At 40.1% G+C, this 21878-nt stretch overlaps 1 protein-coding gene across 1 annotated transcript in view; it reads right to left on the bottom strand.

The window, feature by feature from the left end:
• Positions 1-311: 311 nt before the first annotated feature.
• LOC140195662 (transmembrane protease serine 9-like) overlaps positions 312-21878 on the bottom strand; it is a 43952-nt gene continuing 22385 nt past the window's right edge. Inside the window, exons 4-10 of the mRNA XM_072254381.1 lie at positions 20115-20387; positions 16912-17048; positions 12810-12877; positions 9691-9850; positions 7091-7238; positions 1305-1580; positions 312-626 (exon numbers count right to left, since the gene is read on the bottom strand). Of these exons, the coding sequence (XP_072110482.1) occupies positions 444-626; positions 1305-1580; positions 7091-7238; positions 9691-9850; positions 12810-12877; positions 16912-17048; positions 20115-20387 (1245 nt within the window). The 3' untranslated portion in view covers positions 312-443. The remainder of the gene's footprint in view (positions 627-1304; positions 1581-7090; positions 7239-9690; positions 9851-12809; positions 12878-16911; positions 17049-20114; positions 20388-21878) is intronic.

Raw genomic sequence — 21878 nt, 5'->3', positions numbered from 1 at the left:
ACTAGACCTCTTCCCACCCTGTCTCCTGTAAAAATACCATTCCCTTTTCTCAGTTTCTTCATCTCCTCCGCATCTGCAACCTTGTGTACCTATTATCTGATTTCTAAGTTTTGAACCTTCAGTTCACCAGTTAAAAGTTTGCTTGATATTTTGACCTAGATTCTAAATGTCTCTACTGTCTACATCTCCAAACTTAAGTTCCATAAAGCTAGTCTATCCTCTTCCTTAAATTAAAGAAGTCACTGTCTCATCTCATAAACCTTTCATCAGAGAACAGGGAATTTCTCAAGTCAGGATTTTTTCAATGACAGTTTTTTTTTATTGTAAGGTGTTATAAAATGTACTAAAAATTGGATGGAAGCAAGACAGTCCTCCTAGCCAACTAATTGAGCATCACTGTAAGTAAAGCAGAATGAAGCAGGATGAAGCAGGATGCTGATTACTCAATACAGCTCTTCAGTGGTCACATTATAAACTTGCACACCAATCGTATTCTGAATCCAATCAAGGTATTTCTTTGTCAGTAAAGTGTAAATCCCAGGTTTCTTGGGATCTGCACATTTCTTTCCATAGGACACAATCCCTCTAAACGTGTTGTGGCATATCAAAGGACCGCCTGAATCACCCTGGAAGAGAGAAAAAATCAAAGAGCACAATAATTAACTACAATTAGCTGAAATGACATACTGTACACTTTTAGTGACATCACATCACAAAGCTTATTCATAGTCAAAGGAGGAGTGAACTTGTACATGGAGTAGATAGAAGTGTCCTTTCAGTGGACTAGAAGGTTAAAGTATTCTTCCCATTTCGACGTGAGAAAAACTGGTAGAATTCCAGTGCTTTTATCAGAGGTAAATTTATTGGTATCCAAATCTTAGAGGGCTGTGCTACCATGAGAAGAGGTCAACTAGATTCATGGCATGGATATGAGATTCTAGAAAATGCAGCAACTACAGTATATGGTGGATGGTTCCTCCTTAACCAGCATGCCTCCATTTACCTAACAGTTTTTTCTTAGCATGTGGGTATTACCTGTAAGGGGCAATATTTATTGGATATTCTAAGCTTCCAGAGAGGGTGGTAGTGTTGGAGAACTTCTTTTAAAGCATTTTTTTTTATGTAGATGAGTGACCAGATCAGAAAACCACAATGATGCCACGTAAAGGCCAAAGTGAGGGAGAATGAATTACAATCCAAAAATTCAATCTATAGAGGCCACCAGTGAACCACTGGGGCTTTCACATACAATCTGGTGGCTTTAAATTGATTTTACTAATAACACAGCTACATAGCATACTCACATTGCATGAATCGCCTCTGCCTTTGCTATCACCAACACAGATCATGTCCTGGGTTACTTCAGGTGTATGATTGTAATAATCCACACTGTTACATGTTTTGCGATCTATAACTTTTAGTTTCACCTCCTGAAGTGTGTCAGATGCATTTTCTGAGCATAAACTTCTTCTTCCCCATCCTGCCACCGTGCATGTTGTTCCAGGTTTCACATCGGTGATCTTATCTTTCGGAAGTTTAAGCACACTCACATATTTGTTGATCACTGCACTTTTCTCCAACTGTGGTAAAAATGACAATTAGTTCATATTTTTCCTTTTCGGACAATGGAGAACATTTTAGACTCATGATGTCATAGGAAGATACAATAGGGAAACATGCTCTTCAGCCCTCCACGTCATTCCAACTATCAAATACGCATTTCACATTAATCCTACATTCTATTTATCTTTGCCACATACTCATGAACTCCCCCAACACTTATACCTCTTCCTCATCCTATCACTCAACTACACTAAAGGCAATTTGCAAGGTCAATTAACCGACCAACTTACAGATCTTTGGGATTGGAGGGATCACTGGGAAATCAAGGGGATATCCGTGTAGTCAGAGGAAGAACATGTAGATTCCATACAGACAACACCAATGGTCAACTTTTGCCCCATCTAAGACAATTAACTTACTTTTGGATTTCATCTATACAGGTGATGCTTTTATCCTTCTATGCCTTGTGCAGTGGACATACAGTATGTATGAAATATTATAACCCCAACAGTGGTGTTCTTTTGGCCTTATTTGTGTAGTTTGCAGAATATACTTTTTTTCTAATTCTTTTGAGAGGATCAATGAGATGGGAATCAGTAAACGTGACCAATAAAATTCAATGCTAATTATAGTTAAATTATACAATTGACAGTTTGCAATAGCGTTAAGTTGTGGATGATAATCACAAAGCACTGATTCTTTATCAGTGTATAAACCTTGTAAAATTAAGCTTGACTTTGGTCAGTTGATTTTAGAAATATTATACCTGAGTTGAAAATACTCAGATATTGCTAGAACAAAGGAAAAGGCAACCAGATTTCATTATCTAGATGCTTTTTACAAACTCAACAATATGTAAGAATGAATGTACTTTGAATGCCAAAAAATAAGCGAACTGGGGTAGTGACAATGAACATAATGGTAATGGTAGTACACTGCAGCCCACAATGTTGTGTCAACCTAATTCAATTTGTAATCAAACACCCAACTAAACTAATCCTTTCTGCCAACACAATTTCCAAATCCTTCCATTTTCCATAGATTCATGTGCCTGTCTATGAGCCTCTTGAATACTTCTGCCATATTTCCCTCCACCATCACCCTGGCAGTGCCTTTCATGCACCCACCAATCTTCGTGTAAAAAAAGCCTGCCCTGCACGTCTTTGAATTTACCCTTTCTTACCTTCTCTGATACTAGATATTTCAATCTGGGAAAGAGATATCAGCTGTCTACTCTATCACTGCCTCTCATAATCATATAAACCTCTACCAGATCTCCACTCAGCCTCCACAACCCCTAGAAAATCCAAGTTTGTCTAGCTTCTCTTTATATCACATGCTCTTTAATCCAGGCAACATCCTGGTAAAACTCTCCTGCAACCTCTCCGAAGCATCGACTTTGGGATGACCAGAATTCAACGCAATATTCCAGATGTGGCTTAACTAGAGTTTTATAAAATTGAAACCCATCTTCCTGGCTATTGAACTCAGTTCTTTGATGTTTAAGAGCAATATTATATACTTTCTTTACCATCCTATCAAACTGTGCAGCCATTTCATGGAACTATGGATTTGGATTGAAAGATCCCTCTGCTCTTCAATACTGTTAGAGCTCTTGCCATTAACAGTATACCATCCCTTTACATTTGATGTCCCAAAGTTGAACTCTTCATATTTGGCTGGATTAAGTTTCACCTGCATTTTTCTGTCAACATCTGCATCTGATCTATATCTTGCTGTATCCTTCGGCAGTCTTCTATGCTATCCACAACATCACAAAATTTTGCATTGTCTGCAAACTTTTAAGCTACCAATCTATGTTTTCATTCAGGCTGTTTATAAATATAATAAACAGCAGGGGTCTCAGCACAGCTGTTCCCAATTAACTCTCCCTAATACTCTTGCAATTTGCCCTGCTCCAATTAAATAATTTCCCACAAGGCCCATACTTAGCCGTATCTATCGCTATCTCAAAACTTAAGGAGTTGTGATCACTATTCTCTAACTACTCTCCCACTGAAAGGTTACTCATCTGCCCAGGATCATTACTTAACATCAGGTCCAATATAGCTCCTGTTAGACTATCTACATTTTGATTTAAGAAACCCTCCTGAACACCCAAACAAATTCTGCTCCATCTTATCTGACATAGGTCCCTTGGAGGACGAGAAGAGGGAATTGATATTGGGTAATGAGGAAATGGCCAAGGTTTTGAATGACTACTTTGTGTTGGTCTTTAAGATGGAGGACATATCTAACATGCCAAAGGGAGATGTTATGGATGCGATGGGAGGTAAGGACCTCGATACAATAGCTATCACTAAAAGAGGTAGTGCTGAGCAAACTTGTGGGCTTGAAGATAGATAAGTTCCCTGGTTTTGATGGAATGCATCCTGGGGTACTGAAAGAAATGGCAGAAGTTAAAGTAGAGGCTTTGGTGATAATTTGCCAAAAATTCTCTGGACTCTGGGCAGGTCCTGGTGGGTTGGAAGACGGTGAATGTCACGCCACTGTTCAAGAAAGGATGCAGGCAAAAGGCAGGTAACTATAGGCCACGCACACAAAATGCTGGTGGAACGCAGCAGGCCAGGCAGCATCTATTGGAAGAGGTACAGTCGACGTTTTGGGCTGAGACCCTTCGTCAGTCCTGGCCTACTGCATTCCACCAGCATTTTGTGTGTGTTGGTTGAATTTCCAGCATCTGCAATTTCCTCGTGTTTGCATAACTATAGGCCAGTTACTTTAATATCTGTAGTTGGGAAAATGCTTGAAGTTATCATTAAAGAAGAAATAGTGAGGCATCAGGAAAGAAAGGGATCCATCAGGCAGATGCAGCATGGATTCAGCGAAGGGAGGTCCTATTTGACAAACCTACTGGAGTTCTTTTGAGGATATAATGTACGCAGTAGATAGAGGGGAACAGATAGATGTTATTTACTTGGATTTCCAGAAGGCGTTTGATAAGGTGCTGCATAAAAGACTTATCCATATGATAAGGATGCGTAGAAGTGGGGGGTGATGTATTAACATGGATAGAGGATTGGTCTACCAATAGAAAGCAGAGAGTTGGGATACATGGGTGTTACTCTGGTTGGCAGTTAGTGGTGAATGGTGTGCCGCAGGGGCCTGTGCTGGGCCCAGAACTGTTCATGTTCACATTAACAATCTGGAAGAGGGGACCGACTGTAATGTACCTATTTGCTGATGACACTAAATTTTGTGGAAAAGCAAATTGTGCAGAGGTTACGGAGAGTCTGCAGAGAGATATAGATAGGTTAAGTGAGTGGACAAGCTTCTGGCAGATGGAAAACAATGTTGGTAAATGCAAGGTCATCCACCTTGGAAGGAAAAATGAAAGGGCAGATTATTATTTAAATGGTAAAAATTGCAGCATGCTGCTGTGCAGAGGGACTTAGGAGTGCTTGTGCATGAATCACAAAAGGTTGGTTTGCAGGTGTAGCAGGCTATCAAGGCAAATGGAATGTTGGCCTTCATTGCTAGAGGGATTGAATTTAAGAGCAGGGAGGTCATGCTGCAACTGTATAGGGTAATGTTGAGGCTGCATCTGGAGTACTGCATGCAGTTCTGGTCTCCATACTTAAGGAAGGATATACTGGCTTTGGAGGCGGTGCAGAGGAAGGTTCACCAGGTTGGTTCCAGAGATGAGAGGGTTAGACGATGAAGAGAGATTGGGTCACCTGGGACTGTAATTGCTGGAATTCAGAAGAACAAGAGGAGATCTTTTAGAAACATATAAAATTATGAAAGGGATAGATAAGATCGAGGCAAGAAATGTGTTTCCACTGGTGGGTGAGACTAGAACTAGGGCACATAGCCTCAAGATTCAGGGGAGTAGATTTAGGACAGAGAAGAGGAGGAACTGCTGTTCCCAGAGAGTGGTGAATCTGTGGAATTCTCTGCCCAATGAAGCAGTGGAGGCTGCCTCAGTAAGTATATTTAAGACAAGGTTGGATAGATTTTTGCATAGAATGGGAAATAAGGGTTATGAGGAAAAGGCAGGTAAGTGGAGAGGAGTCCATGGCCAGATCAGCCATGATCTTATTGAATGGCGGAGCAGCCTCAACCAGCCAGGTGGCCTACTTCTGCTCCTATTTCTTGTGTTCTTATCTAAATCCCTTGCACAAAGGAGGTCCCGGTCTAGAGTAGGGAAGATGAGGTCACCCACTGCAATATCCCTGTTGCTTTTACACCTTTCCCCATTCTGCCTGCAAAACTGTTTCTCAATATCCTAGTGGTCATGGGGGTGAGCAGGGCGGGGGGGTCTGTAGTATCATCCCATCAGAGTGATTGCACTTTTTCTTATTTTTGTGTTCTACCCACATAGACCTTTGACTGCTCAGCCCTACCACCCCACTCCAAGATATTCTGCAGCTGCTTTGAGACATCCTCGACCCTGACACCTGGAAGGCAACATGCCATTCTGATGTCTCTTTCCCAACCACAGAATATCCTGTCTGCTCCCCTAACTACTAAGTCTCCTATCATTTATTACTCTGCCTGACTTTACCAGCCACAGTGCCACTGACCCAGCAGCTGCTGCTCTGTCCTGATGGGTCATCTCTACCAGCAATATCCAAAGATGTATTCTTTCTGCTGGGATCCTGCACTGACTGTCTCTTCCCTTTATCTCTTGGTTGTCACCCACCTATCTGCAGCTTTTATTAGCAAAAAAATCCATAACATTTTAAAAATGTATTTTGAAGCAACAAGTGGAACTGGAGATAGGAGGAAAAGTGATAGAATGTTGCTTGATCCCTTTTGAAGATCAGAAAGTGCTTATCTTCAGAGAATTTTATCAAACCTTTAATGCAAAATTTTATGTTTCACTAATTAAAAAAGGTAAATTTCCTCACGGGTTCAGTGGGTAGGTGATTAAGGAGACTCCAGGTTGGCACAGGGACAGTTGGTGTCACTGGGGAGAATTATAATTGGCTAAGTCACTGAGGGATCAAGTGGTGAAAGAAAATGTCATCAGATCATTTTCAAATGATCTTCGCTGAAATTTATTTATGTGCCTACAGCGTAAGGTCAAGTTTCACTGCAGTGTCCTCCAGAGTCCACTAGAATCAAGCAGCTTTCTAGATATCACCATAAATATTTTCCACTGTAAGAACTACATGGTAGCATAGTGGTTAGCACATGCTTTACAGTACCAGTGACCCAGGTTCACTTCCCACCATTGTCTTTAATGAGTTTGTACGTTCTCCCCGTGACCACGTGGGTTTCCTCTGGGTGTTCCAGTTTCCTCCCACAGTTCAAAGACGTACTGGCTGGTAGGTTAGTTGGTCATTGTAAATTGCCCCATGAATTGGCTAGGGTTAAATTGAGGTTGCTGAGGGATGTGGCTTGAAGGGCCAAAAGGGCCTATTCTGCACTGTATCGCAATAGAATAAAAAATAAAACTTTTGCCCAGGAGACCGACAGAGTGCGATATCTGTAAATTAAACATAGCTGTAATATTAAATTAAGGATCTTTTACACTACAAATGAGAAAGGAAATTCATACTTTCAATAACATGATGTCGTTTTCCGGGGTTCTACCGTTGAAGCCTGAATGAATTATTTTGTCTTGAATAATAAACTTTTGTTGATGTTTTTCATTCTGTGAAAGGGAATGCACCCCAAGAACAACTCGAGGATGACTTCCTAGAAATCTGTGCATCAAAAAAAGTGCTAATTATGTTTTATTCTGTTTTTAAACAAAACTGTCATTGGACATTCATCAAGCAAAGAACAATAAAATATTCAGTAGTGTGTAGTATCAGGCTAAACAGTTAACAAATTCCAAGCGATGATGAGATCCCAAGAAAGAGTTAGGACTTCCTCTATTTTCTGGATTTTACCACTGAAGTGCTGATTGGCCACGTTCCAAAAGGAATTGATCTTAAATAACTAACTAAATACTATTATCTTCTGTGGTATACAATATATGATCATTATTACACTGATCTTATCTTAGGAAGTGAAGGAGGCAGGAAGTGTCGATGGGGGAACACTTTGAGAAGAGTGGCCATTAGTCCTAAAGCTTCAAGGTAGGTAAGGAAAGAGAAAAGGTTGGCCCCAAGGTTAAGATCTTCAGTTGAGGAAAGGCTGATTTCATTAAACCAGGACCTGGTGAAATTAGATTGCAAATTGATGATTGTAAGTGAAATGACAGCAGACAAGTGGGATCTTTTAAAAGAAGGTTAAAAAGACCTGAGTGGTAGCATGTTTCTGATAAGATCAAAAGGCAAAGACAGAAAGATTAGGGATCTTTATAATGACAAAGAAGACTAAAGGTTTGATCAAGAAGCTAAAAGACACATATGGCAGATATAGGCAACTGCTACTGAAGGAGTCTCTCAAGGAACATAGAGTATGTAGGAGAGAATTTAAAAAAAGGAACAAGTGAGGCAGAAATATTCTTGGCAAGTAAGAGTAAGGAGAATCCCAATACATTCTGTAAGCATATCAGGGGCAAGAGAATAGTCAAGGAAAGAATAGGCCTCCATAGAGACCATACGGGTAATCTGTGTGGATCATGGGTACATGAGGTCCTAGGTGAATAATTCTAATCTGTACAGGATATTGAGTGCAGGAGGGGGTAAGTGGAGAACTTGGAGCAAGTCAATGTGAAGGAGGAGGAGGTATTAGATGTTAAAGGATGAATAAGAATTGATACAGTGACATGCTAAAGTTTGGGCACCCCGGTAAAAAATTCTGTTACTGTGAATAGCTAAGCGAGTAAAAGATGACCTGATTTCCAAAAGGCATAAAGTTAAAGATGACACATTTCTTTAATATTTTAAGCAAAATTACTTTTTTATTTCCATCTTTTACTGTTTCAAAATAACAAAAAAAGGAAAAGGGTCTGAAGCAAAAGTGCGGCCAAAAAGTTCTATTTTAACCTAATCAGTCCACAGGACTTGTTTCCAAAATGCATCAGGCTTGTTTAGATTTTAACTGATGAAGTTAAGGTAGAACTTTTTGGCTGCAATAAGCAAAGGTATGTTTGGAGAAAAAAAGGGTGCAGAATTTCATGAAAAGAACACCTCTCCAACTGTTAAGCACAGGGTGGATCGATCATGCTTTGGGCTTGTGTTGCAGCCAGTGGCACAGGAACATGTACTGGTAGAGGGAAGAATGAACTCAATTAAATACCAGCAAATTTTGGAAGCAAAGATCACACCCTCTGTAAAAAATCCGAAGATGAAAAGAGGATGGCTTCTACAACAGGATAATGATCCTAAACACACCTCAAAATCCACAATGGACTACCTCTAGAGGTGCAAGCTGAAGGTTTTACCATGGCCTTCACAGTCCCCTGACCTGTGGATCTGTGAATCTGTGGATAGACCTTAAAAGAGCAGTGCATGCAAGACGGCCGAAGAATCTCACAGAACTAGAAGCCTTTTGCAAGGAAGAATGGGCGAAAATCCCCCAAACAAGAATTGAAAGACTCTTAGCTGGCTACAGAAAGTATTTACATGCAATGATACTTGCCAAAGGGAGTGTTACTAAGTACTGACCACGTAGGGTGCCCAAACTTTTGCTTTGGGCCCTTCTCCTTTTTTGTTATTTTGAAACTGTAAAAGATGGAAATAAAGAGGTAATCTTGCTTAAAATATTAAAGAAATGTGTCACCTTTAACTTTATGCCTTTTGGAAATCAGTTCATCTTTTACTCGCTTAGCTATTCACAGTAACAGAAATTTTGACCAGGAATGCCCAAACTTTTGCATGCCACTGTAAATTCTCAGGGCCAGATGAGATCTACCTCAGGAAAGTCAGGGATGAGATAGCAGGGTGCTGGTAGAGATTCTTTACAGCTTAATTTAAATTTTCCTGCAAAAATGAACAATTTCACATTTCCCACATGACGTTCCAATGTTAAATTTGTTTTGTTATTTGCCTACCAGGACAAAGGAAGGTGGATACTTAGATTACACTTGGGTTGTTGAAACAAAGATCTTTTTCACAAAGATAAACATGAATTATGAGATTATCTCCATTTTTGAATAGCATGGCCATCATGCTTAAAACAATCATTTAATCTGAGTCAGCAATATGAACCAGTTTATATTTTAATCATCAAAATAACATTTCACCTAAGTATGGCATAACTTACTTTTTACAGTGTGCTGCAGTTAGTACCCAGTTTTTACTGATCAAAGCACCTCCACAGATATGTTGATATGACTCTTTGCCTTTAGCCTTTTGGATTGATACCATATAAGGTTTTGAATGGCGTTTAACTTCACGACCTCCAATAATTTCCACACCATAATCTGTAATATATAGGTTTTGAAAAATGTTTCATATGTACTATAGTTTCATTCATTCATGGACTATGAACATCAATAACAATGGCAGTATTTAGGTGGTAGATGATAAATAATCACTGAACTATTATAGGCAGATATTACACAGTGGAATTATATGATTAAAGTTAATAGATAATTTTGTTTAAATTATGTTATAATTATTCCAATATTTTGAAATAAATTTAATACCCTTGATGTTAAAGCATTATTTTACCAAATTGGATTGTCTATTCATGATTAAACAAAGTTCCATTTCCTTAGGTAATGAAGCAAACTTTACTCACTTTCCGCTAGATTTGGTTAATACAGGCCATCATTGGATTATGAATGCCTAACCTACAGACATCTGAATGTATGTAAAAGCATATGAATTTAATAATAATAATATTATTAAATCCAAAAGTCTGATGTAGTGCATATGAATGTCAAAACTAGTTTCTTCTCTTTCTCTACTTTTAGTAATTTTTCTTTCTTATCAGTCTTATATGAATTTGATCCTGTTTATGCCAATACTGAGGAAGCGTGTTTACCATTTTTATGTATTTTCAGACTTATGGGCAAAATCAACATAAGGACATGTGTAACAATGGAAATTGTTCATTGCGTAGGGACTTGCTCACACTGCCAAGAGCCAAATTATTTCTCCTCATATAAGAGCCAGACAATGGTGATTTCCAATAAGTAGAAGTACAACTTTTGAATTTTCTTTTGAATGTCAGTAACATTACCAGATGCATAACTAGATGGTAAATTAAATTCTGTGGTTATAAGATTAGGAGTCATAGGCTGATAAGTTGTATTTAATAGATTAGCTCATGATTCCCAAAGCCTTTTCACAATCTACGATCAGGAGTGGAATGGATTACCCTCAACTTGTTTGGAAGACAAAGCTGAAACACTTTAAGAAGTGCAAAGAACCATGTAAAGAGACTTGAATTATACCTACTCCAGCATCCCAGACATCACTCACCCTAGTGTGTCTGCAGTGTGTAGCATCTATAAATTACATTGATTTTAATCTTAATGATTACCATTAGGATCACTTCTGGAAGTTACAATCTCAAACACCAAGCAAGATAAGCAGAAGAGCCTTATGAAAGTCTACAGATTCTTTTCTAACTCATACAACATCCTGACTTGGAAATATTTTGCTGCTTCTTTTTCCTTACTGGGTCTAAATTCTGCAAATGACTGCCCCTTGGAGTGCCATTGACAAGAGGAACAAATACAAGATTGTTTAATGTCATTTCCAATACACAAGTGTAGAGGAGAATGAAATAACTTACTCTTGGATCCGATGCAGCACAATAAGATAAAGAATACAACAATAATAAAGAAACACAATAAATGAAAATACATATTACAGCTTATATACATAGATTATCCATAAAGTGACACTAGAGTGTCTGAGAGGAAATGATAAAGTAGTGGTTGCTGGGAGTGTGGAGAAGTAGGTTAGTGGGTAGAGGTGTTGTTCAGCCTTAGTGCCTGGGAATGTAACTGTTTTTGAGTCTTGTGGTCCTGGTGTGGATGCTAGGTAGGCTCCACCCTGATGGGAGTGGGACAAAAAGTCCATGAGCAGGGTGAGTGGGATCCTTCATGATGTTACTGGCCCTTTCTGTATTCATAGTGGGTAGGCAGGTGCCCGCGATGCATTGGGCAGTTTTGACTACTCCTTGTAGAACCTTCTTGTTTACCACTGTGTAGTTTCTATACCAAACAGTGATGCAGCATGTTAGGATGCTCTGTACTATGTATCTGTCGAAGGACGTGAGTTTTGATGTGCATACATGCACAAAAATTAAATCTCCAGGGTTGTTTTGCCTGCATGTTCTAAGCCTGCAATCCAGGAAACATAGAAGGAAAAAGACAACAGCCTGCTAAGAACATAGTTGCTTGCAATTTTCTCCATGTGACATTTTATCCTGGCAATTAAACATGGGCAAAAGCATACCCATGCATGTGCACAAAACAGTAAATCCTTTCAAAGATAACGATGTTTTTCCCTCACCACTAGGGATCACAATTAATTAATTACATTTCAGGATGAGAATCAAGCTTGTGATATACTGATGAAGAATGGCTGGGAACATTAGCTGTGTGTTTGGTTGGAAGCTGCTTGATGCTGACCCTATCTTCTTCCTACTTCCACTTACAGTTGCCATTCCTACAGGTTTCTATTACCTGCACCTCCCTCTAAGGTCAATGCCGGCTGTGAAAGGGTATAATGGGGCAGCCTTTATCACTGACATGGCCCCTGAGATCATGTAGAGGGTCTGGAGGGAGAATAGAGGCGAAGGTGAATGGCTTGTGGAAAATTATTTTGAGGTTAATAGTTCCCCCTCCTCTTGGCATCCAAGGGAGCCAGATACCAAGATTTCCCTGCCTGAACCTTTCCTGTCCAGAAGTCACTTTCCACAGATAGTCTCATGGAGAACATGTCTGTTCCCAGGCTTCAGTCTAAGGTTCCAGGTAGACACTGATGACAATCAGTGAAAATGTAGAATCAGAAAAATTATATAATGGGCAGCAAATTCAATATTGCTTGTTTAATACCTTCTCCAAATTTCAAATTATACCCAAGAGAATTACATCTTCTGTCAGCTGTCAGTTGTTCATTAATCCTCAAGGAAATAAAACTCTCTTGTTGCATCCTAGCAAGTAGATTTACAGGAACTTTAACACTGAGTCACATTTACCTCATAAATTCCATTATGTTTGTTATTTGTGCTAAAAACATGTTTAAATGAGAAACAAAAATACAAGGAAATAAATATTGGCATAAATACAACTGAAAAATATGTATCAGACATTGAAAATACAAGGCTAATTATTGTAAACAATGTTCAATATATACATCAGCAATTAAACATCAATAACATACATCCTAATATAAAGTTTAATTATTCCTTAATTTACTTACTGGTCGGGGTGAAGGAGATAGCAATCAGAACAAACAGACTGAGCTGCAAAAAGTTCATTATGGCTGTTCTTGAGCTCATTGTCAAATTTTCGGATGATTTATATTAAACTCAAAGGGATGTGGTTTCTTCACTTTGATGTCACTGCTACAAAGATCAAACCTTGTGAACACTTGCAATGAAAGTGTAATGAAAAGCCACACAACAAGGTCAACACTAACCAGAAAACTATAGCTATTAGCTTGAGACTTGTTAAAACTTTGGACTCTGTCACTTAATATGTTGTTTGAAGTAGCATAGTTTTATTTCTCACTGATTGCATCAATTAGTCTGCATTAAATATAGGTGGCAAATACATAGTTGTGTATGTCATCAGGTATTCCAATATGCAGGATCTGCTCCAAATCACACATCTTAATTTGGAAATATATCACTGCTACTTTTTCCTTCCTTAATCTGAATCCTAGAAATTACTCCTTCTTGAAATGCAGACTGCAGGATGCACAAAACTAAATCTCCAGTGTTCCTGCCTGTGTTTTCTAAGCCTGTAACCAAGGAAAGGTGGATTGAATATGACAATATCCTGCTAAAACATCATCAGTTGCAATTTAGTGAAGAAAGTACAGCATAACATAGTAGTGAAATTGTCTTATGTGCTCTTGTGAGAGTAAGTGCAGAGTTTCTCCACAGCTTCAACAAGCTGCAACTTGGGACTTTGGGTGAATGGATCCCAGGGTAGGAACTAGACAATGAGAAAAAATGACCTGATCACACTTGGGTATCACGGTAGCTATTTCAGCTTGGGGCATTGGATTTCAATTCAGGTGTCCTCTGTAAGGAGTCTCTGTATGTGCTCCCTGTGGAATGCATTGGTTTTCCCCAGATTCTCTGGTTTCTTCACACAGTCCAAAGATGTATTGAGTAGGTTAATGGCTCCGTGATTAGGTTAGGGTTAAATTGGGACCTGCTGGATTGGCATGGTTTGAAGTGCCAGATGAGCCTACTTCATGCCATATCTCTAAATAGATAAACAAATTAAACAAATGGAGTTTATTCTCATTCTCATTGACTTTCATTCTGTGCGGGGTCAAGAATTTAATGACTTTGTTAATGAGTCAGATGTCCATTCAGTTCTACCCACCTCAGCTGAGATTGTACAGAATATATTCAGAGTGACCTGCAACAGTCAGACCATAAACTGAAAATAACCCCTAATTATATCTGATATAGAAATGTTAAGCCAAAGTATTCACAATATGTGTTCGAGGCTAGAGACAAAAAGCCAGTTAAAGACAAAATGACAAATAACCAAAATGCAAAAGAAGACAAACTGTGAAAGTACAAGAAAAACAAATAAAAATAATGATAAATAAGTAAATAAATAATACAGAGAACATGGGTTGTAGAGTGCTTGAAAGTGAGACCAGAGATTGTAGAATCAGCTCAGTATTGAGGTGAGTGAAGTTTTGAGCTTCGTTGGTGCAGACCATGATGCAACCAGTCATTATACTCTCCACTGTGCATCTATTGAAGTTCGTCAAAGTTTTAGACGACATGCCGAATCTGCACAAATTTTGAGAAAATAGAGGCATGGCCATGTTTTCTTTGTAATGGCATGTATGTGCTGGTCCCTGAACAGATCCTTTAACATCACGTACATGCTAGTTCTGGGATAGGGATGAACGTATGACGATCATTTGCCACTGTTGTGAACCATGCAGCTCACAAGAGAAACAGAGACTCAACACCCAACAGGTCAACTGGCAATGTGTACCAGAGGCCAATACGCAAGTGATCGATTTAATTGGCCAATGTGCCTTTCAGGGTACAGAAAATATGGATGTTTGGATTACATAATTTTGAGGGAGTAGGTCATTCAGTCATTAATAAGGTCAAAGCTGAATGTTTAGAATACCGACACTTTCATACACAATCCCCATATTTCTCAACTCCCTAATATCCAAAAGCCTAGTAACTTACTGCATCAGAGCCTGGTGTGGAGGCTTCAATGCGCAGGTAGGAGGCTGCAAAGGGTTAAAAATTCAGCCAGCTCCATCACTGGCACAACCCTCTCCACCATCTAGGAGATCTTCAAAAGGCGGTTGCTCAAAAAGGCAGTTCTGATGAAGGGTCTCGGCCGAAATGGCAGCTGTTCACTCTTTTCTGTAGATGCTGCCTGGCCTGCTGAGTTCCTCCAGCACTGTGTGTGTGTTGCTTGCATCAGCAGATTTTCTCTTGTTTGTGATTGCATGCAGCATCAATTCCTGAGACACCCCACTAGTTACGATCTGTATCAAAAAAGGACCCCTTTATTGTCACTCTTATATTTCTATCTGTTAATCAGTTCGTCTCAATATATAAGAACATAAGAAAATCGGAACAGGAGTGTGCCACAAGCCTGCATTCAATATAATCATAATAGACATGTCACAGGCCTCATTCACCTTCTGCATCAATTCTCCAGTTGACCCTCTGTTCCCTGATCATTCAAATAATAATGCACACTGCCTCTTTAAATACTCCCAATGATCCTGGCTCTTCAACTCATCAGGATATCGGTGTTTTTTTTTGCTTTATTTTGCTCGCCAGCTCTTGTGATCTATCAATGTAAGTCTCACACAGGTAACACTTTCAAATCTTGAAGTGTGATCCCACAAAATTCTAATTCGGAGATATACAAGTCAGTCCGCCAGTTTGATACTTTCATCCAATAAAGCAGCGGTCCCCAACTACCGGGCCGCAGAGCATGCGCTACCAGGCCGCGAGGAAACGATATGATTTGGCGATAGGAGTCAGCTGCACCTTTCCTCATTCCCTGTCACGCGCACTGTTGAGCCATTATGCACGCGAGGTCATGACCCGCGCGTCATCCTTGTCAGCGCGGGAAGGAGATCAACTCCTCCAGCTTGCAAATGACGGCGGGCTGAAAAGTATGTTTGACATAACATCTCTGCCGGCATTCCGGATCAAAGTCAAGGCTAAGTATCCTGAGATAGTCAGGAAAGCACTGAAAACGTTGCTTCCATTTCCAACATATCTCTGCAATGAATGCTATGAAAACTAAATTGCGGAATAGACTGGACATAAGGAACCCACTTCGAGTATCGCTGTCTCCCATCACCCCTCGATGGCACCGTCTTGTTGCAGGGAAACAAGCCCAGGGCTCCCACTGATTCAGCGATATTGGTGCGTTGCAATGACTTTATATGTTCATACGAGGAAAATATGCGCTGTGTGTTTAATATCCAAACGTTACTTAAAATGTTATGATGCTATTATAAGTGACTTATATAACCATGTAACAATTACGGCACGGAAACAGGCGATCTCGCCCCTTCTAGTCCGTGCCAAACGCTACTCTTACCTAGTCCCACCGACCTGCACTCAGCCCATAACCCTCCATTCCTTTCCTGTCCATATACCTATCCAATTTTTCTTTAAATGACAATATCGAACCTGCCTCTACCACTTCTACTGGAAGTTCGTTCAACACTTACTTCAAGCTCCTTATCGCTAATTGACTTATCGCTATATTCATGCGAGGAAAATATGCGCTGTGTGTTTAATATTAAATTCGTTAGATAAACCCGTTTAGAAACGAAATTGAGTGTATTAGCCACTTATCACCTATATTCCGGTGGTGATTAACACACCGCCGCCGCCAACAGAATCGGCAAAAACAATTTTCAAGAAATCAACACGCAATACGCGCAACACGTAATACGCATGCGCACTGGTGCCCGCGCAAGGCTTCATGGTCATTGTAGTCTTTCCAGGGGTAAACCCAACGTATTTGACTGCTACTCTTGTACGTTGGCAACCCTACCCCGCCCCCCCACCCGGTCGACCGGTCCGCAGTACGAAAAAGGTTGGGGACCCCTGCAATAGAGCACTTAAGGTTTATTCCTTTATTGCAAGATTATTACAGCAAAAACATCATTTTCCGGCTTGGAAGTATGCACAATTTTTCCATATAGAAAAGTTAGATCACAATGTCTATAAAATTAAAATGTAAAGACTATTTCTAATTCTAGAATAGCAGTGATCCACAAAAGGCATCATCATGCTTAAATTTCAAGTATTTTTTGTAAGAATTAATCTATTAATTGCTGAATCCAATGAATATATTTATTTGTGATCCTTGTATAAACACCAGGCTTTTTGGGAAGTCCACAACTTTTTCCATAGGATACAATGCCTCTGAGTTGCTTCTTACAAACCAGTGGTCCACCTGAGTCTCCCTAAAATACAAAGAAAGATAGGTTAATGAATGATTTCTGGAATGGTATGAGTGATGGTGCTTTGATAATCTTGAGATGTTTTAAATTAAGTTATTAAGCTATTATGGTCTGAGTTTTTCTTGGAAAGTCTTTAAACACTGAAAGAGTGACTTTGAAACATCTAATGTGTTGTGCCAGAAACATGTCATGATGTAGTTCCAGAAGCTGGAGATAGATAATTACATAATCTACAAGCCAAAACATAACCAATGGTTATAGTCACTAGATCCTGGGATTGGAGTCACTTACAAACACATTGTGTCAGAAATTCTTCAATCTTTTTGTACAAAATGCAGAGACCTATTCATCTTTTGTCAGTTTGGTATCAAATTTCAAGGCCTTTACAGTGTACCTTGCAAGATGATCATCTGTAGTAGGAGGGCCCTTCATAAGCAAACTTCTGCAAAGAATCTTTTCCCTCATAACTCCTTGGCATTGTGGTGACAGATGATAAAGACGGCAGGGAAGAAAATGGAGTGCCAGTGAGCATCTTGTAAATGGTCAGTGCAGGTCTACTTTATATCCACGGTGAACAGCACTTTAATGCTGGTTTTTTAAAGGGACTTCTGAAGAGTACGTGGTTTCATGAAAAGTGAAACAGACTTGACAAAGTTGCTTAGGTTCTCAGCTAACAAGCAGAGGAGTAAAGGGGAACCTGTGAATGTGGTGTATTTCGATTTCCCAAAGGCACTTAATCAGATGTTACATAAACCTTTGGTGCATAAATTAATAGCATTGAAGATAAGAGTGCTAGGATGGATTCAAAACTGGCTGTCATGTGTGAAAACAAAGAGTTGGAACAAATGGGACTTTTTCATGCTGGAAAACTATAGCACAGGGATCAATTACTACCTTCATGATTTACCATTTATGTTAATGACTTGGAGAAGGAGACAATATAGAGTACGTATCCAATTTTAAGAAAAAATTTGTCGAAGTGAATTTACTGAGGATATTCAGCCTCCAAACTAGGATGCAGATGGACTGAGTGGGTGACTTGGCAAATGGAGTTTAATGTACTAGTTTAGTAAATGAGGGGTGGTCTTATTGAAAGATACAAGATCCTTTGGAGTGTGGGGAGGGGAGGGAACGTTGACTCAGACCATAGGAGGCCTGTGTCGTGCATTTTCATACCTTATAAGGCGCAGATTGGAAGTCTGTGTGGGGCTCCACTCCTCGCACAGACTAGAGCAATGTGTGATTAAGTGCCTTGCTCAAGGGCACAAACACGCTGCCACAGCTGAGGCTCGATCTAGCGAATTTGAGGTAACTAGACGAACGCCTTAACCACTTGGCTATGTGGAGTGGAGTGTGACAAGGTAGATATTGAAATTTTTCATTATTGGGAGAGTCTGAAGTGGGGTGGAAGTGTAGTTTCAAAATAAGGGCCTGGTCAATTAAAACTGAGTGTGTAGAAAAATTTTCTTGAGGATAATGGATCTCTGGAACTCTCTAACACAAATCGGCATGCAGACCAGGTCTTTGGAAGTATTTCAAGTGGAGATAAATACACTTTTGAAAAAGTGTGGAATTGAAGGCTAGAGCATTTGGCAGAAGAGTCTGGACCAGATCAGCCATAATCATGTTGAATGGAGGAATGGACTGGAGGGGCCTTGTGATCTGCTTCTATTTCTTGTACTCTCTGACCTTCCTGACTTCTGGTTCACCTCACGAGGTCAGGTCCCAAATATTCCCAGGCACCCATTTCAAAGGAAGAAGAGCTACAGTAATGCCCATCATTTTCAATGGCTCCTGCTTGTTGTCAAAAAACAATCCAAAGAAACATGTATATTGAGTCCTTGCAGGGTTAAAGTGCAATGCCATGCAATTTTCTGATAGGACCTATCTGAGAGGTCCTGTAGAGTGTAGAGTGCAGACTGCTGGCAATCTCCTTAATTGCCCTGCAAAATAGGAATACAACTCAGATTAACCATAGGAATTTAAGGTCTGACCAGCATTGAACTGCATGCCTTCACTTCAATGCGAGCATTAAAGGTGTGAATTTGGTGCAGATCCAGGTTCTGCAGCCCATGAATATTCCAGTTTACAAATGAGAATAAAACCTGAGGTCAATGATTCTGGGGGACTGGGCTTCTCTGCATGGCTATGATGTTACTCTGGATTCCTCAGTTGGACCATCAGCCATCCCTGGTAAGCTTCCCACTCACAAGGAAGCTAATATTCACAGCGGCCAGCGCCAAATTCCTGGGAGCAGTGCGGATTGACCAATGATATCACACCAAGAGAAATATTTGGGGAATTAAAAGGACGGAAGATCTGGAATTTGTATTTTCGATTCCTTCAGTGTTTCATTCCCCAAATCCCCATAAGTATTTTTGCCCCAACCACATCACTTTCCATGGCCCAAGTATCCTTCCTATATCCCCCTCAGGCATTCCCCAGTTCCCATGCCTGACCAGCGATGCCCATACCGCGGACCAAATAGAGTGCACTGAAATGTTTAAAATCTACTTATTTATGATGCACTGAGAATTTCAGTACATGAAAGGATGTACTTAGGCCATAAGCCAAAGGAGCAGAATTAGACTATTTGACCCAACAAGTCTGCTTTGCCAATCCGTCATGGCTGATCTCTTATCCTTTCAGCTCCACTCTCCTGCCTTCTCCCCATAACCCCTGCCACCCGCACCAATCAAGAACCTATCAACCTCCACCTTAAATATCTCCAATGACCCTTGGCCTCCACAGCCATCCATAGATTCACCACGTTCTGGTTAAAGGCATTCCTTCTCATCTCTGTTTGAAAGGGACAGCTTTGTATTCTGAGGCTGCGCCTAGACTCCCCCACTGTAGGAAACATCCTCTACACCTCCAATCTATCTAAGCTGTTCAATATTCCATAGGTTTCAATGAGATCCTTATTCTTCTGATGGATTCAGTTTGATAAAATCTATGAAACAGCCTCATAGCTTAGAGCACCAGAAAAGACTGAATCTAAACTTGCATAGAAGACAATTCTAATTATGTTCAATTATTGCTACTGTATTTTTTTACAATCCAACTTACAAAGCATGCATCTCTCCTTCCCTTTTTGTCACCAGCACAAAGCATATTCTCAGTTATTAAGGGCTGGCGGTTATAATACTTCCGACTGTTGCACGTTTTTCTGTCTATGATGGTTACATCTGCTTCTCTGAGCGAATCAGATGCTTTGTTTGAGTTTGCTTTTGTTGTTCCCCATCCCGCAACCGTGCAGACCGTTCCCTCTTTCAAATCCGATTCCTTGTGTGGCAGTGGTAGAAGGCCCACAAACTTGTTAAGTTCTGCCTTAGACTCCAGCTGTAGCAAATAAAAAACATTGGTTTTGTCTTATTTCTGCACATAAGACCTCTAGCATGTTTATTTATATTTTATTTATTTTAATTTAGCGATACAGCACGGTGTAGGTCCTTCTGGTCCTCTGAGCCACTCCGCCCCAGCAACTCGAAACAGGTATTCTTAAGCCTTCCGCGATAAATATTGCGGCACGCAGCAAATGGTTCACCGCTCTGGAGAGATCAAAGACCAGGAAATCTGCAGATGCGGGAAAACCAAGCAACACACTCAAAACGCTAGAAGGACTCAGCAGGCCAGGCGGCATCTGTGGAAAAGAGTACAGTCAACATTTTGGGCCAAGATTTCGGCCAAAAACTTCAACTGTTGACTCTTTTCCATAGATGGTGCCTGGCCTGATGAGTTCCTCCAGAACTTAGTGTCCGGAGAGATTGTACCAGTTGAAGTTGGGAGACACACCTCTGGAACTGAGAAGAACGCAGCTTACGTTAGCCTATTGGATAAACCTACAAGGGCATGGAGAAAATCATCCATCTAAACAGCTTTTAGATCCATGCTGGGGAAAGGAAAGAAAGAAAATCAGAAGTTTTGAATGGACTATTGCAGAAAGGACGGGAATTGGTAATAGGGCAGTGGGCACTACAGTGCCTTTTCCTGGGGTGCCTCCATGCTGTGTGAAGCACTGGGGTGGATTTTTGAAAGGAGACAGAAAAATAGAGAAGAGATTTTAAATCAAGATAAAGTTGAACCTTATGTAAATAGCAATTATTATGGATATTTACAAATATACACACAGATGCTCCAAAACGGTAATGGTAGATTCGGGGTAGGATTTGTCATGCCTGATTTTAACATTAAAAGCAAGTGAGGAGAAAGTCTGGCTGAGCAGTTATCCCGATCTGCTTGGGAAATAGTAAGAGAACCGAGAAAGCAGGGGATGGGAACAGGACGAGAGAAGGATATTAGGAAGAGACTGTCAGTTCTCACCTCCTCCAGAAGAGCCATAAGGTTTGGCTAATTTTAAAAGCATTGATAAACTAAACGGAAGCAAAAATAGATGGTGATATACCTATCTCGATAAATACGTATTATAATGTGGATTTTATATTACCTAATTTTTAAAAATTCATTCATTCATTCCTTTTTCCCCACCTAAATGAGAATATATACATGGGAGGAATACACAGGGAAATCATTTCTGTGTAATGGACATAGATTTTTTTAACTTACTTTTATAGATACTGCAGCGGGGGCCCTCAACTCACAGGCAGGAGGGGCTATCCCCCACGGCTAGACGTTTCTTCTAGCTCAACCCAGGGTCATCTAGAGACCCCAGCCTTGGAATCACACCTTTGTTACCTTTTTTTTATTATTCGCGTTTCTTGGCTCTTATTTGTTCAGGGAGTAGATTGATTAAGTTCTATTCTGCAGATTTCAATGATGTACTAACAGATAAATACACATGGCGAAGGGCAAAGTAAAATTCCTTTCTTTTAA

The sequence above is a fragment of the Mobula birostris genome, chromosome 3 (assembly GCF_030028105.1).
Source record: "Mobula birostris isolate sMobBir1 chromosome 3, sMobBir1.hap1, whole genome shotgun sequence".
NCBI lineage: Eukaryota > Metazoa > Chordata > Chondrichthyes > Myliobatiformes > Myliobatidae > Mobula > Mobula birostris.
The sequence above is the reverse complement of the archived record's forward strand: the minus strand, read 5'-3'. Positions and strand labels throughout refer to the sequence as shown.